At 43.8% G+C, this 16,480-nt stretch overlaps 1 protein-coding gene and 1 pseudogene across 3 annotated transcripts; one reads left to right on the top strand and one right to left on the bottom strand.

Moving 5' to 3' along the window:
- The window catches only part of LOC126700883 (glutamate receptor 2.8-like), a 35,857-nt pseudogene that overhangs the window by 5,802 nt on the left and 13,575 nt on the right, over positions 1-16,480 (top strand).
- Positions 784-3,640, bottom strand: LOC126714100 (uncharacterized). 3 transcript variants are annotated; one of them, XM_050414101.1, is made up of 3 exons: positions 3,425-3,640; positions 2,622-2,706; positions 784-1,472 (listed from the first exon to the last, which is right to left on the bottom strand). In XM_050414101.1, exon 3 carries the CDS (start codon positions 1,417-1,419, stop codon positions 997-999), a length of 423 nt encoding a protein of 140 aa, XP_050270058.1. In that variant the 5' UTR covers positions 1,420-1,472; positions 2,622-2,706; positions 3,425-3,640; the 3' UTR covers positions 784-996. The 3 variants fall into 3 exon arrangements, with proteins under 3 accessions (XP_050270058.1, XP_050270056.1, XP_050270057.1); XM_050414099.1 differs by lacking the exon at positions 2,622-2,706; XM_050414100.1 differs by lacking the exon at positions 3,425-3,640 and having other exon boundaries at positions 2,622-3,140.

The raw sequence follows: 16,480 nt of genomic DNA, 5'->3' as shown, positions 1-16,480 counted from the left end.
CTTCCTATAATCAGTGCTTGCAAGCTCATTTTCCACTTTACAACCTTAAAGTTCACTTCTAACTCAATTGTATAACGGGCCATGAAGATTATAAAAGTGAGAGGGATAACGAAAGCCGACGGGAAGTGCAGAAGGATGGAGATAAGGGGGCATAAGATCATTAGCGCACACTTCAAACATGATGAACTCCATCGTCACCATCATAAGATATCTCATATGTTTGTTAGCCATTTGTTTTCTCCAACCCTATACGTTTCCTAATTTGTATGATAAATACATAGTAACAACTTATTAAAAATAAACCCTCTGGCCTTTCATCACAATTAAATGGGTTCACCTCATTGAATAAAGTTATTTTCAATTTATATTGATTTAAGAGAAGGATGGAGATAAGGGGTCATTGGCACGAGAATAGTTAACAACAGTGGTGGTGGTGGTGGTGGTGGTAGTGGCAGAGGAAATGGGGTGGTTGATGTCATCGGAGTGAGAAGGTTACCACTGGAAAGAGGTGTGAGAAGCTCTGTCAATGAATCGGCTGACTTGGAGTTGAATTGGATTTTTGTTTGATGTGGTGAATTTTGTTGGTCCAATTAAGCCACAATGCAGGAATTGTATGTGATATATGGCTCCCTGAAAAGATTCAAGGAGTTACCATCAAAAGGGTTTTTAAAGTCTCAATATCTAACTTATAACAAGTTAATTGTAGATAACGACCCTTAACTATGGTGGTATTTGTATTTTGTACTTCGCACCCGAAATATTGAAAACCTGCTATCAACACCATAAATAAAACAAATTTGCAAAATAGCACCCCTACTACCCCTAGCATAAGAGGTGCAGTATAATCCATGAAGAGTCCAAAAACATAAATCCCCAATCATTATCTCCATAAGCGTTCTGAAACTAACAAATGTCATCAACTTCCCATTTATGCTCATTGTTGATATTGGTAGCTTGTGTTTGTAATTTACCTGACTTTAAATACATTTTGGCCCTTCAGTTGGCAGAATTTTGCCCCTTTGATAGTGAAGCTATGTCAGCCTTAGCAACTGAGCTTTCCCAATTTCTCCCATCAATATTCTTAATCTCAACATGGGTTAGTGTTCCAGGATCAACACACCTGAATGTAATTGCAACTCCATCTGGGTTTGAACGTGGAAAATAAAATGAGGTTATGCCACAAACTTTACAAAATGTGTGTTTTGCTGTATGAGTGCCAAAGGTGTAGGTCGTAAGGAACTGTTCGGAATCTCCCAGAAGCTCAAACCTTTCAGCAGGGACAATGAAGTGAGTGTTAGCCCTCATGAAACAGTCAGAACAGTTGCAATCCCAAGCTACAATGCTAGTGGGAGCTTGGACACGCCATCTGACTTTCCTGCAGTGGCACCCGCCATTATGCACTACTGTCTCAGAATCCATTCCCAATGATTCTAGTGTTTCAGAGGTGTTACAGAAAGATGACTGTTTAGTACCTGTCAATACGGAACACAATTTAATTACAGATTTCTTGAAAATGGAATCAGTTTATGTTCAGAAATATTCCATGGTGCAGAATTTCTGATAGGATTGGTTTTGATGTCTTATTGACTACTTTTTTTCTAACATTAGAAATAGAATAGTAAGCATAGCTTCTTAATATTCATTACATGGATTGATACAGTCTGTAATGGTTCAATAAGCAGATTTGGAGGAGTTATAATTGCCTAGGCTGAAAATTTTGAGAAAGCAGAAAAGAAGAAAATTAGAGAAAAAGGAGAGTAGAACATATATGACACTAAGTATTTCATAATATTTCAGATGCTGATATCATTAATAATAGAAAGTTAATTAAAAGGGCATAGCATTGTCCTATGAATAATTGCTACATTGTGTTTGCTTCAATGTTACCTAACATGGAAGCTAGAAGTCCATAATAAAAAATGCTGGCATCAATAGAAATTAAGCATCATTATGATTGATGGTATGCAGCAATTTGGATTTCCTTTGACTGAAAGTAAAATTTTTCCAATTCTAAAGGATTTCCCTTTTGTATAACAGCCGACATTTCAAAGATGGATTTCAAACTTCAAGGGCTTTATAGATCTTAAGGGAGCCAAATGGTGCATTTCAGTTGGCAAATACATTTCCAATGTGACATTTGCTTCACGATACCCTTCAACATGAGGATTCATAAGCATTCCATTGGGCAAATGCTTATGAGTGTCTAAATTCCCACAAAATCACTACATTCTCATGGCTTGAGAAAGTTCACTTTTTGGTAAAATGACTGCAATCCCAAAATTTTATTTACGTTTTTAAGATGTCACTATTGGTGTTCTCAAGCAAATTATAATAGCTGCAGTATTATATTGATTACATGGGGAGCAAATTTATAGGCGTATTACATAAGATCATCCTGTACATCTTAACTGGTATTAATATAAAAAATAATTTTGCATTGGTTTAATTGTCTACATATGAAATCAGAAGACATTTATAGCTTGGTATTTGTTGATCATAGAGGGTTTTAAAAGGATTATAATTATGTGGAACTTTCTACTCTATTTTGCGTCTACCTAACCCGAAACTTTCTAAAAAGTAAAAACTACCATGTTTTTTCAGCACTAATTTGTGAAAGTTACCAGTCAAACCAGGTGATGTTGTACAAGTGTAGCTCTGTGAATGTACATAACCAGCAGTTTCTACAACTCAATAAGATTCCATACTCTGCAGCTTGTAAAGCCAAAACCCTCAGATCCTTCTATATGTAGTAGTACAATAAAAATCTGACCCATGTTGCAGCCATTTCATTTGATTCAACCACAAGTCATTAAATTGAGAAGCTAAATAAGTTTTGATAGTTCGATGATTGGGGGATTTGAACTCTGGATAGTAGTTGAGCTATAAGGCTTTTTGCAAATTGACACCCTAAATAAGTGAAGATGCCAAATTGATAGAATCCAGATACTAAACATGGACTCGGATCAAAACACAACATGGGTTATTTTCCAGAAACATAGATTTAACATATGTGACAACTTCCCAATTTTTGATGATGCAAATAACCATGCTACTAAAGCAGATTTATATATGTTAGTCCACAATGACTCAGTGACAGATACGAATAATTAGTGACCTTATCAACTCAAGAATTCAGGCAAATATCCAGTTAATATTCCCCTATTTAAAAAAAAAAAAAAAAAAAAGAACTTTGAATTATTATAAGTTCATCAATCCAACAAATTAAAAATCTTCCTAGGTAGATATCTAGCATATGCTATTTTAAGAAAGCTTGTTTTTTTAGATATGACTAAAATATTTGACTTTCTCTAGACCACCAAAAAAAAAAAAAAACTATGCCAAACATCAATCTCAAATTCACAGCACAAAAAGTTTAGACCTAAAATGAAAAGATAAAGGCTCCCTCAAAAAGGAAAAGACTTACCTGACAGGAAGTCTCACTCAAATCCAATAAAAAAAAAAAACCCAGCACTCTCAGATCAGACCACGCTTATGGTTATGGATTAAACCCCAACTGGGCAGTAGCTATTTGAGGATGGCTAAAAAGGTCAATGATAGTGTAAAATTACAAAACGGGCCAGCCAATGAGAGTTTGAGAGGGGAGTGTTTGAGAGATTTGAGACAGACCGGCTTGGATAAAAGAAATTGAAAAAAAAGGAACAAACAAATAATATTTTAAACGGAGGGAGAATAAAAACATAATTTTTTTTAAATTTTTTTTTAGCTTTCCGCTGCAGTGCACAGCCAAATATAGCTGTGCACTGTAGCAATGTTGGTAAAAAATTTACCTATACCACTTTTTTTTTTGTATATAATGGTGTTAAAAATAGCCTTTTTAACTTTTTAGCACCACAATTGTAGATGCTCTAAGGGCCTGTTTAGTAGTTATAATACTTTTTTTTTTTTTCAAAACCAAAAATAGTGGGTTTATATATATTATGTTGTTGATGTTTTCTAAATACAGATTTCAGAAATCTATTTTTTGAATTTCATTGTTGAAAATAGCTAAGTAGTGTTTTTAAGATTAAATTTTTTTTAATAATATTGTTGTAAATAAATTGAAAACAATAGATCTTAGAGATTTGCATATACTATTATCACGAAGAGAGAGCACAAATAGGTGTGGAGTGTGTGGTGTACCATTGGTGTCTTTTTAAATTTTTTTTTTTTTTTTTAACTTTTTATATGTATCTACCACCTATTTTTTGTCACAATTTTTTTTCCTTTAAAAATATAAAACAGTCTTCCATAATGACTTGTAAGTTTTAGAATTTGTAAACTAGGGTTTCAAAGTGATATTTAAACATATTCTAGAGCTGTCATTGAGAATGTAGTGACACAGAGACCGTAGGAGAACACAATGCTCATTGGGGAAGTTACTAGGACATTTGTGAGGCTAGGATTCTATATTAAGGTGCATCTCCGGAGCATATTGGAGATCATGTGTTCTTGCATGTGAAGTCATCTGCACCAAGACCTGCTGCAATCAATTTTTGTTTTTGTTAGGACATATGTGATTTACTTGTTAGGAACATATGTCACTATTTTATGTAATTGGCTAATCCTCTGACAAAACGCACTCTACTTGTATTTGGGTAGATTTAGGATATGTTTAATACTTCAAGAAACCTTGTTTCAAGATCAAATGTTAAAAACATGCAAGTCTGTCCAAGATTCAAGCTGAGAAAGTGCCTGTCATTAAAGCTCAACAGCTAGCATCTATCGAGGTTGAAGAGTTATTCCAGCCCCGTGGTTCGACAGCAGCTCAACAGATAGCCATCTGTCGAGATTTATGAAAAACAAAATTTCAGTTCTGTTTTGACTCCAATTCATGATTATGTGTTTGGGCTTTCTTTTCTCACAACCCTAGACATATAAAAGGATTATTTTAAGGGCTGTAAAAAGTGGACACAAGTTGTACAAATGTTGAGCAAAGTTTGTTCAAGAAAATTGTGACTAGAGACAGAATTTGCCATAGTTCATCTTTCTTGTGTAGAAGTTGTTGTGTTTGTGCACCATAGGGTTTTGTGACCAAGCATCTTCTCGATTTTCATCGGGTGATGAACTGAAGAATTTTGCAGTCAACAACCTTCTCTAGTTGGTGATTGAAGTCGCATATTGTGATCCGTGCAATAGGTTAGTCACGTACTGGGAGCCGTGCATTATAATGAGAGATTGGCACTACAGATCAAGTTCAATTGGGTATTGGGGTAAGGGTTCAACTGTAGGTTGGTATTAGGTACTGTGATTCCTTTACTTGTAACCGCTTTTTGTGATAATAGTAGATTTTCAAGAGTGGTGACTTTAAAATCACTTAATGGGGTTTTTGCCATGTAGGTTTTCCCCATTCGTAAACAAATCACCGTGTCAATTTATTTTCCACTGCACTTAATTTAATTGGTGATTTGTTTGTGCTACCACACATTTGCATGTTAATTTGATTAATTAATAAACTTGGCTAATTAATCAATTAATTCATCACAAGGGGTCAATTCATTTTTGGCCTATCAGTTTTGCTTGCAATCTCCAATACTTGCAAACAATACTCAAGAAATTAACAAAATATTAAAAGAAAAAAAAAACAATTTCTAAAAGTTTACCCAATTTCCAGATAGAAATTTCTTAAAAGTTTACCAAGTCTCCTCTCCAAATAGGAAAGTTTTGTTCTAGTTCCTATTTGCCTTTGACAACTGATGAGGATAAAATCATGCTGACAATGGTGACGGGACGGACTTGACAAAGGTGACGGAACAGACTTGACGAGATGGTTTTGCCGTCAGCATTCCTCCAAGGCTGACGGTGACGTGAAGTAAAAGAACTACACAGGGCTGAACGTCCTAAAGTTGACGGGATAAGCGTAGACTGACGGGATAACATAAACTGACGGCGTCAGTCTACGGAATGATTGTTCTGCACGTTTACGTGTACAAGTAAATAACTTGCTCCCCACGTTTCATGAAACCTAAGGACTCCTATATGGAAAGAATCCCGTAAAATATGCCCAAAAAGACTCCTATAAGGAAAAGACTTCTACTCCAAGGAAAAGAGGGGCAGCCCTCGCTACTATAAAAACCCAAGCGCCCTCACAAACCAAGGTACGCATAATTTACCCTCTCTAGCACTCTAGAGCAGTGAGAACAAGTCTAACTTGACCTTCGGAGGGTGTTTGGCCGGTACCACACCGGTACCCCCCGCTAGGTTATTCCTTTTCGTTGTGCAGGTGCCATTTGCGATCGACGAGGAACGTGTGACTCACTGGTGGTATTATTTCCAGCATCATCAATTGGCGCCGTCTGTGGGAAACGCTTTAACACGTTCTCGCTTCCAAGACAAAAGAGTTACATGGTACTCACTCGCTCAATGGCGACCACCAACGACGTTCAAGAAGAAGAAACTCCTACAACTGCGCTTGAAAGACAGGTGAGGACGCTCGCCGCCGCCGTGGAGCGCCTCACAAAACAAAACCACGACCTAGAAGAGCAACTGAGGCAGAAGAATGCAGCTCCCAACAACCAAGGAGCAGAGCAAGAAGGAACCAGCGCCGACAGGAGAAACCAGGAAGGACCCCAGGCCAGCAACGCCCCGAGCAAACCTGAGCGACAGAACACGAGCATCCCCTCACTCGCAGAAACCACTCCGCCACTCGTTCTCGCGGAGATGCAAGCCATGAAGGAACAAATGGAGGTTATGATGAATGCTCTCAAGGGACTAGTATCAAGCGACCTTGACGACCTTGTCAACCGAACTGACTCGCCGTTCACCGCCGCCGTCAACTCCTACCCCTTACCAAGTAAGTTCCGCATGCCGCAGATAGACAGTTATGATGGGGTCAAGGACCCACTGGACCACCTGGAGACCTTCAAAACCCTAATGCACCTTTAAGGAGTAGCGGACGCCATCATGTGTAGGGCCTTCCCTACAACGTTGAAGGGCGCAGCAAGAATTTGGTTCAGTCGACTGGCACCAAACTCCATCAGCACCTTCAAAGAACTCAGCGCTCAGTTTACCGCACACTTTATTGGAGGCCATCGGTACAAGAAGTCTACGGCTTGCTTGATGAGTATGAAGCAGCGAGAAGACGAAACTCTAAGAGCCTACATCTCCCGCTTCAACAAAGAGGCACTCTCGATCGACGAAGCTGACGACAAGATACTTGTCGCGGCATTTACAAATGGCTTGAAGAAGGGCAAGTTTTTGTTTTCCATATACAAAAACGACCCAAAGACCATGTCAGAAGTACTTTATCGCGCCACAAAGTATATGAACGCTGAAGATGCACTGTTAGCTCGGGAAGAGAGGCCTAGGAAAAGAGAACGGCAGGAAGACAGTCGGCAGGACCAAAGCCGAAAGAAGGCAAGAGTCGCGGACCGAAGGGACGAAAGACACCCTAAGCCCCTGGGGGGAAGGTTCACGAGCTTCACTCCGCTAACAGCCCCAATAGATCAAGTCCTTATGCAGATCAAGGACGAGGAATCGCTGACATTCCCAGGAAAGCTGAAGAGTGACCCCAGCAAACGTTCCCGAGATAAGTACTGCCGATTCCACCGCGACCACGGCCACGACACAGCTGATTGCTATGACCTCAAGCAGCAGATTGAAGCCCTTATCAGACAAGGAAAGCTGCAGAGATTCGTTAGCAAGGAGAGAGCGGATCCCCCCGCGCAAGACCAACACCCCCGACGGGATAATGAGCGACCAAGGCCCCCAATCGGGGATATAAGGATGATCGTAGGAGGGATGACCGCCGCCGGGTCATCCAAGAAGGCTCGCAAGACCTATCTTCGGATGATACAAAATGTTCAACTGACGGGAACCGTGCCGAAGATAACACGAAGAGGAGGTCCCGTAATCGGATTCTCGGAAGAAGACGCACGACGCCTTCACCATCCACATGACGACGCACTCGTCATCAGCTTACGTGTAGGAGATTACAATATGCACTGGGTGCTGGTCGACAATGGCAGTTCAGCAGATATCTTATACTACACCGCGTTCCAGCAAATGAGGATCGACAGGGGGCGACTGATCCCAACAAATGCCCCGCTTGTTGGCTTCGGCGGGAGCCGAGTATTGCCACTGGGCGCGGTCACCTTACCCGTAATTGTGGGTGATTACCCCCAACAGATAGCCAGGGACGTGACATTCTTGGTTGTTGATTGCTCATCAGCCTACAACGCTATCCTCGGGCGACCCACACTCAACTCATGGAAGGCAGTAACCTCCACCTACCACCTGATGATAAAGTTCCCAACTGACTACGGCGTAGGGGAGCTGCGCGGGAGTCAGATGGCCGCGCGCGAATGCTACATAGCCATGATGGAAATGGAGGATCAGGTTCAGGCTTTAAATATAGAAGAGCACCGGACGGTAACGGAGCCGGTTGAGAAGTTAGAAGAGATACCCCTTGACAGCTCCGATTCTGGCCGAACAACCAAAATCGGAACACTTGCTAACCCCACCGTCCGTCAGGAGCTCATAACCTTCCTTAGACGCAATCGAGACGTATTCGCATGGGGTCATGAAGATATGCCAGGAATAGATCCTTCAGTCATGGAGCACAAGTTGAATGTGTCGCCCGCCTTTTTACCCGTCAGAAAAAAGAAAAGGGTGTTTGCCCCCGAGCGAGACCGAGCCATAGCAGAGGAAGTCAGAAAGCTACGGGAAGCGAGCTTCATTAGGGAAGTGTACTATCCCGACTGGTTAGCAAATGTAGTAATGGTGAAGAAAGCGAGCGGGAAATGGCAGATGTGTGTGGACTTCACTGACCTTAACAAGGCCTGCCCCAAGGATAGCTACCCCCTCCCCAGGGTTGATGTCCTAGTAGACTCTACGGCCCGACACCAGTTGCTGAGCTTCATGGACGCATTCTCGGGATACAACCAAATCTGGATGCACGAAGCCGACCAGGAAAAAACGTCGTTCGTGACCAGCCAAGGCCTATTCTGCTACAAGGTCATGCCCTTCGGCCTGAAGAACGCGGGCGCAACGTACCAAAGGCTCATGAACAAAATGTTCGCGCAACAGATTGGGAGGAATGTCCAGGTCTACGTAGACGACATGCTAGTCAAAAGCCGAAGGGAGGAAGATCATCTAGGAGATCTCAAAGAAACATTCGACACCCTTCGCTCCTACAACATGAAGCTCAATCCGGGGAAATGTGCCTTTGGAGTAACGGCAGGAAAATTCTTGGGATTCATGGTGTCTCAAAAGGGAATCGAGGCAAACCCGGACAAGATCCGGGCCATTATGGATATGACACCACCGAGAAATGTGAAGGAGGTGCAAAGCCTCAATGGAAAGATAGCGGCGCTGAATAGGTTCGTGTCAAGAGTGACGGACAAGTGCTTGCCCTTCTTCCGAACATTGAAGAAATCCTTCGAGTGGACTGACGAATGTCAACAAGCATTCGAAGAATTGAAGGCTTACCTCTCCTCCCCGCCATTGCTAATCCCGTCACAGCCAGGGGAAGAACTTTTCCTCTATCTAGCCGTCTCCCCCGCAGCCGTTAGCGCGGCCCTGGTCAGAGAAGAAGAGAAGGTGCAAAAACCCGTGTACTACGCAAGTCGAGCGCTTCACGGTGCCGAAGAAAGATACCTGCCCATGGAGAAACTTGCCTTCACATTAGTTACGGCAGCCCGTAAGCTCAAACCATACTTCCAAGCTCATACTGTAAACGTCCTAACTAACAAGCCCTTACGACGGGCGATGAGCAGCCCTGAGGCCGCGGGATGATTGGCGCTGTGGGCCATAGAGCTGAGCGAATTTGACATTCAGTATCGCCCGCGACCCGCCATCAAGGGACAGATCGTCGCCGACTTCATAGCTGAGTTCACTCATGAGGAAGACAAGGGGGCAGCAGAGTCCCCTCAATGGAGCATATATACGGACGGATCGTCCAACAGGCAAGCCGCAGGGGCCAGCATCGTGCTACTATCGCCCGAAGGAGACACCATCGAATGTATGGTCCGTCTCGACTTCCCTGCCACCAACAATGAATCGGAGTATGAGGCTCTGATAGCAGGGCTTGACCTTGCCAAAGCAACAGGAGCCACGAGGGTAGTCATCTACTACGACTCACAGGTCATCACTAACCAAATAAATGGAGACTACGATTGCAAGGGCGAAAAGATGAAAAGGTACCTTGACGAAGTAAAGACAAGGGTGGGAGACCTAGAAGCCAAAGTCGTCCAGATTCCCAGAGAAGAGAACGAGAGAGCCGACCGCCTCGCGAAGGCCGCTTCAGCTGAGAAAATGGTCATCCCTGGTAATGTACTCTCTTTTGTACAGCTTTCCCCGCTAATAGATCTCAGCAACACGCAGGAAATATGCTCCGACAGCAGCTGGGCAGCACCGTTAGTTTCGTACTTAAAAAACGGGGTCTTACCAGGCGAGAAGGAAGCCGCAAGGAAACTTAAAGTCCAGGCGGCGAGGTTCGTCCTGATAAAAGATGTCCTGTACAAGAGAGGTTTCTCCCGACCGTATCTGAGGTGCTTGGGTACGGAAGAGGCAAACTACGTCATGAGGGAAGTACATGAAGGAATCTGCAGAAACCACTCAGGGTCCAGATCGTTGGTACACAAGCTTGTACGAGCAGGGTATTATTGGCCCACCATGCAGAAGGACGCCGAAGCCTATGTCAGGGCCTGCGACAAATGCCAAAGGTTCAGTAATATTATTAGACAACCAACCGAAGAGCTGACCCCAATGACAGCCCCATGGCCGTTCGCACAGTGGGGATTAGATATTATGGGACCATTCCCTACAGCCGTACGACAGCTGAAATTCCTGGTAGTAGGTATCGACTATTTCACGAAGTGGGTGGAAGCTGAAGCTTTGGCAACGATTACAGAAAAGAACGTGCGGAGCTTTGTCTGGAGATGTATCATATGCAGGTTTGGCATTCCTAGAGTCTTTGTCTCGGACAACGGGAGACAATTCGACAACGACCCCTTTCGGGATTTTTGCTCGCAGTTGGGGATAAAAAACCACTACTCCTCCCCGGCCCACCCCCAAGCTAATGGACAGGTCGAAGTCACGAACCGATCCTTGCTCAAGATCATCAAGACTCGGCTCGAGGGGGCAAAGGGTATATGGCCCGAAGAATTGCCAAGTATACTATGGGCATACAGGACGACGGCAAGGACGCCCACAGGAGAGACACCGTTCCGACTGACGTACGGTGGCGAAGCAGTTATCCCAGCCGAAGTTGGACTCACAAGCTACAGGGTGCACAACCATGATGAGAACAAAAACGACGAGGCTATGCGACTACAGCTCGACCTGGTGGACGAGATCAGAGCAGCAGCAGAACAAAGGCTCGCCAGGTACCAGGACCGCATGGCCAAACACTACAACTCTCGAGTCCGACATAGAGACTTCCAAGTTGGAGACCTTGTTCTTAGAAAGGTCATGGGTGCCGCTAGGGACCCTACTCAAGGGAAACTCGGCCCCAACTGGGAGGGACCTTACCGAGTTACATCGTGGCAGAGAAAAGGTACTTACCACCTAGAGACATTGGAAGGACAGAAGCTACCACACCCATGGAACGCCGAACACCTACGGAAGTATTACCAATAGGAGCGGCAGCCTGAAGACCGACCTATTTTTGTTATTCCAACAAACTTTAGTTTTACTCGGATTTATCATTTACTTCAGTTTTTTCTTTTCTTGCAACCAATACTTTTTAGCCCGAAGGGCAGGATTCGGTTTTAATTACCTTTATTTAAATCCATGCCAATAAGAGGAGTTTATTCAGAAATTGCTGGAGGATTTATTCTTTCTATGGTTCACTAATTTCATATTCTAGGACGACTAAGTCCACAACACAAGGTCCTAAAAGCTAATGGCCCAAAAAGGCTAAAAGCTAAAGGGCTGACGGTCCAATAAGATGGAATAACCATCATAGGGACAAGATCCTCAAAACCGACGGATCGACAAAGATGTCAAAAGACATCAACGCCTAAAAAACTGACGGGCTAAAACGATGTCAAAAGACATCCAAGGCCAAGGCCAAGAAGCTGACGGCCCGAAAAGGCTAAAAGCTAAAGGGCTGACGGTCCAATAAGATGGAATAACCATCATAGGGACAAGATCCTCAAAACCGACGGATCGACAAAAATGTCAAAAGACATCAACGCCAAAAAAACTGACGGGCTAAAACGATGTCAAAAGACATCCAAGGCCAAGGCCAAGAAGCTGACGGCCCGAAAAGGCTAAAAGCTAAAGGGCTAACGATACAACAAGATGGAGTAACCATCATAGGGACAAGATCCTCAAAACTGATGGACTGACAAAGAAGTCAAAAGACAACACTTGTAAACCGACGGTCAAAAAAGGCTAACGGTCAAAAAAGGCTAACGGTAAAAAAAAGGCTAACGGTCAGAAGAGGTTGACGGCTTTAAGAAAGGTGCGACCAACCAAAAGCTGTAAACCGACGGTCATAAAACTGACGGGGTTTTCAACAGTTTAAAGAGCTGACATATTCCAAGCAGACGAGAATTTCCAACAATTTCGCCTGAAATAAAGAGATAAAAGCGACGGAAATGAAATACGTACATAAACGACAAAGGCACTTAAACATTACAACTGTTTAAAACTACAACTGTTTAAAAATTACAACTGTTCTCCAAAAAACCGTCTGAAGATTACAACTATTCTCCAAAAATTTGAAAAAAGAAAACAAACTGTCTAATACATAGCTATAATTAAGCAGCAGGAACGTCAGCAGGGTTGCCGTCAGCATGATGGTCTTCGACATCCACGATAACGGCTGGAGAATCAGAAGCTGTAGGATTAGCAGCAGGCTGAGCCAGGACTACACTGCCGTCATGCTCCGGAGTAGGTTCAGGCTGAAAAGAGACGTCGTCTCCATCATCCATTGTAATCCCAGACAAGTCCAACTCCGGGAAGGCCGACGCGACCTGTCGAAGGCAATCATCGAACCCAGTGCCGTAATACTGACCACATGAGTCGATAAAAGACTGCGACGTTTTGAAGTCTCTAATCGCGTCAGCCCCCGCCGTCTGTAACTTCTCTTCCAGAGCCGTCACCTCTCCTTGGAGCTTGACGTTCTCGCCACTGACCGCCGTCAGTTTATCCTTAACCTCCTGCAGCTCCTGGTTAAGGATACGGACGGCTTCCTTGTACTGAGCCGGCTGATTCAACAGGTTCTTGTTGTGGCTGCGAACTCGACTGACGACCCCCTCCTTCGCCACGCAATGGTCATGAAGGGCTTTGACACGAACCAAGGCCTAAAAGAGCGTATCCGTCAGATAAAAAGTACACCAAAACAAGATACGGCATGTTCAAACAAAAAATGTGAGAAACCTACCCTGGAGAGATCAAAGAGGGCCGACGCCCCTAAATCCTCCGTCCCCACTTGATCACAGGGCTCCATGTCCGTCGGTTTTATCAGAGATTCAACCTCCCCGACGGCATATTCCTTGTGGGTTAGGAGACGGCACGGACCCTCGTTGACGGGACCAGTGGAAGTCATCACCCCCTTTCCCGCGCCATGGCCAGACGTTGGAGGGGACTTCTCCTTCAATGGTTCGTCTGACGGAGTGACGGCAGTCTTTTTTGATGGACGGCCGTCACTCCCGTCAGGTTTCCTCTTTGCCACTTTGGCGACGGCCGTGGGGGTTGAAGAGGCTTCCCCCCCTGCTTCCTTGGCCTTCTTCTCTTCCTTCTGACGAGCTGCGGCGGCCCGTATCCTTTGCTTCGCGGATTCCATCTCTACAACACAAAGAAACACTTTAGGAAAAGTGACGGAAATAATGAAATTGACGGGAAAATAAAAGTCTACTCACGTCGTTGCGCAAACTCTTCCAACCTACGAGCTTCCGCTGACGGATCTGGGCCCCCACAGTACAAATGGAGGGTGTCAAGGGTGATCAAATCCCTACACTTACGGTCTTCCAAAGGGATTTCTAGAATCCGTTGGATGAACTCCTCCTGCTCGTCAGTTATATGCGGACGGGTATAAGCTGAAAAAGAAATAACAAGTGTTAGTACTGTCGCCTCAAAAAACGCACGAGCCTCATGGGTGACGGGATTAACCTGAATCCTTGACAAAGGCCCAGGTATTGTCAAAATAACCACGGGGCATCGTCGCCCACTCCTCCTGACGGCAGACCCAGTCCGTCCCTTCAACAAAAAAATACCTACTCTTCCAGTTCCTATTTGAGTCCGGCATATCTGACACTAACCGTAGCCCTTTCTCTCGAGCATTAAAATGATAAGTCCCCTTAGACGAGGCAATGTGGTGAGGCCTATAACAATAAAAGAATTCTCCTAGTGTAAGCTGACGGTGCCCTCCACTAAGGCTGCCTCATAGGATTTCAACTCCTATAAAAGTCCTTCAGGCGTTTGGGGCAACCTGGGTGACGGATATTCCAAGGAAGTCAGCTAGTTGACGGTGCAGAGCCGTCAACGGTAACCTCAGGCCCGCAGGAAACATGGCGTCATACATGCCGACGTCCGCTGTCCGCCCGGAGTAACACCTCTCACCCTCTCTAGGGAGACGGAGGGGGATGTGGTCTGGGATTTGATAGCGAACCTGTAACTCCCTAAAAACTTTACCACTCATCCCAGGCAAAAATCTGTTGACGGCCCAATCCTCAGGAAGAATAAAGGGACGGTTATCTACGGTACCCTCCGAAGTTCCTTCACTGGATCTCTCATCCCCGTCACTATCCTCTCCGTCAACATCCATTCCACCCCCGTCGTTTTCATCCCCTTTTCCCTCAGCCTCATCTCCCTCAGCAAAACTCTCATCGCCGTCAGGAGATTGGGCTGACGACTCTCTCTCTGACGGGAGGGAGAAGTCTGACTCGTTTCCAGAACCAAAGGTCTCATCGTAGCCCGCTCCTTCGCGGATTGACGACTTGTCACAAGACGCGTCACTCGACATCTGACTACCTACAAGTGACGGGTTCAAACTAAGTACCTAGGCTGACGGCCTCACTAATGAGGCAAAAATAAAAAGAAAAGGAAGGAAGGAGAGAAGATGAAAACTTACCGGTATGGAAGCCTTCTGGACGGCTCTAGAGACAGCAACGGATAAACTGACGGAAGTGAAGTTGACGAAAGGTGAGCGACGATCTGTCTCTCCACAAGATCAGCAAGGATGAAATAGTGAAAAATGACTGGAAGCGCTGTTTATATATGGAAAAAATGGCGCGGAAGACGAAGCGACGTCTCGTCAGAAGTGAAGCCAATGGGAACAAGCCACCTGTCCAAGGCATTAAATGCGCAGATCCACGCAAACGATATTTTTGCCTCTTTTCGAAAACAAACTCCATAACCCGTCAGTACAGAATCTGACGGAGGTATGGAGTAGGGGGCAAGTGATGAGGATAAAATCATGCTGACAATGGTGACGGGACGGACTTGACAAAGGTGACGGAACAGACTTGACGAGATGGTTTTGCCGTCAGCATTCCTCCAAGGCTGACGGTGACGTGAAGTAAAAGAACTACACAGGGCTGAACGTCCTAAAGTTGATGGGATAAGCGTAGACTGACGGGATAACATAAACTGACGGCGTCAGTCTACGGAATGATTGTTCTGCACGTTTACGTGTACAAGTAAATAACTTGCTCCCCACGTTTCATGAAACCTAAGGACTCCTATATGGAAAGAATCCCGTAAAATATGCCCAAGAAGACTCCTATAAGGAAAAGACTTCTACTCCAAGGAAAAGAGGGGCAGCCCTCGCTACTATAAAAACCCAAGCGCCCTCACAAACCAAGGTACGCATAATTTACCCTCTCTAGCACTCTAGAGCAGTGAGAACAAGTCTAACTTGACCTTCGGAGGGTGTTTGGCCGGTACCACACCGGTACCCCCCGCTAGGTTATTCCTTTTCGTTGTGCAGGTGCCATTTGCGATCGACGAGGAACGTGTGACTCACTGGTGGTATTATTTCCAGCATCATCAACAACCAAAATTTTTATTGTAGAGATTCAATTTGCCTTTGCCACATCAAGAGTTTGGGGTGCATGGAAAATCACAAAACCAGATCAATCAATGACAACATAAAACTAAATTATTCTTTTACGTACACAATAAAATTTCATAATATTTTCACAACAACCTACCTAAATGTCAATCTATTCTAGATTAAAATAAAGTAAAATAAATTATATTGAGTCCTATCACAACTCAAAACAAAGGTATTGTGTTGTGAGAATTCTTTTATATCCTTACAAATTCTCATAACTAAATAGTTGTGTGTGTATTTTTTTTAACCAACTAATTGTTTTAAGTTTTTAAATTTTTTCGTTAAAAACACTTAGCTAAAATGAGATTAATTAGAAACTAGTTTTAAATTTTTTCACATGCATATTCCCACCAAAGATTAGTTTCATTTTTTTTAATGAATTGCAAGCTAATTAAAATTATTTTTGATATGATTCTGGACAAATTAGATAAAATACAACCATTGCAATTTTAAACTAGTTTTAATTTTTTTACATCA

Source organism: Quercus robur, chromosome 2 (assembly GCF_932294415.1).
Source record: "Quercus robur chromosome 2, dhQueRobu3.1, whole genome shotgun sequence".
NCBI lineage: Eukaryota > Viridiplantae > Streptophyta > Magnoliopsida > Fagales > Fagaceae > Quercus > Quercus robur.
This window is presented reverse-complemented; position numbering and strand designations above follow the sequence as displayed.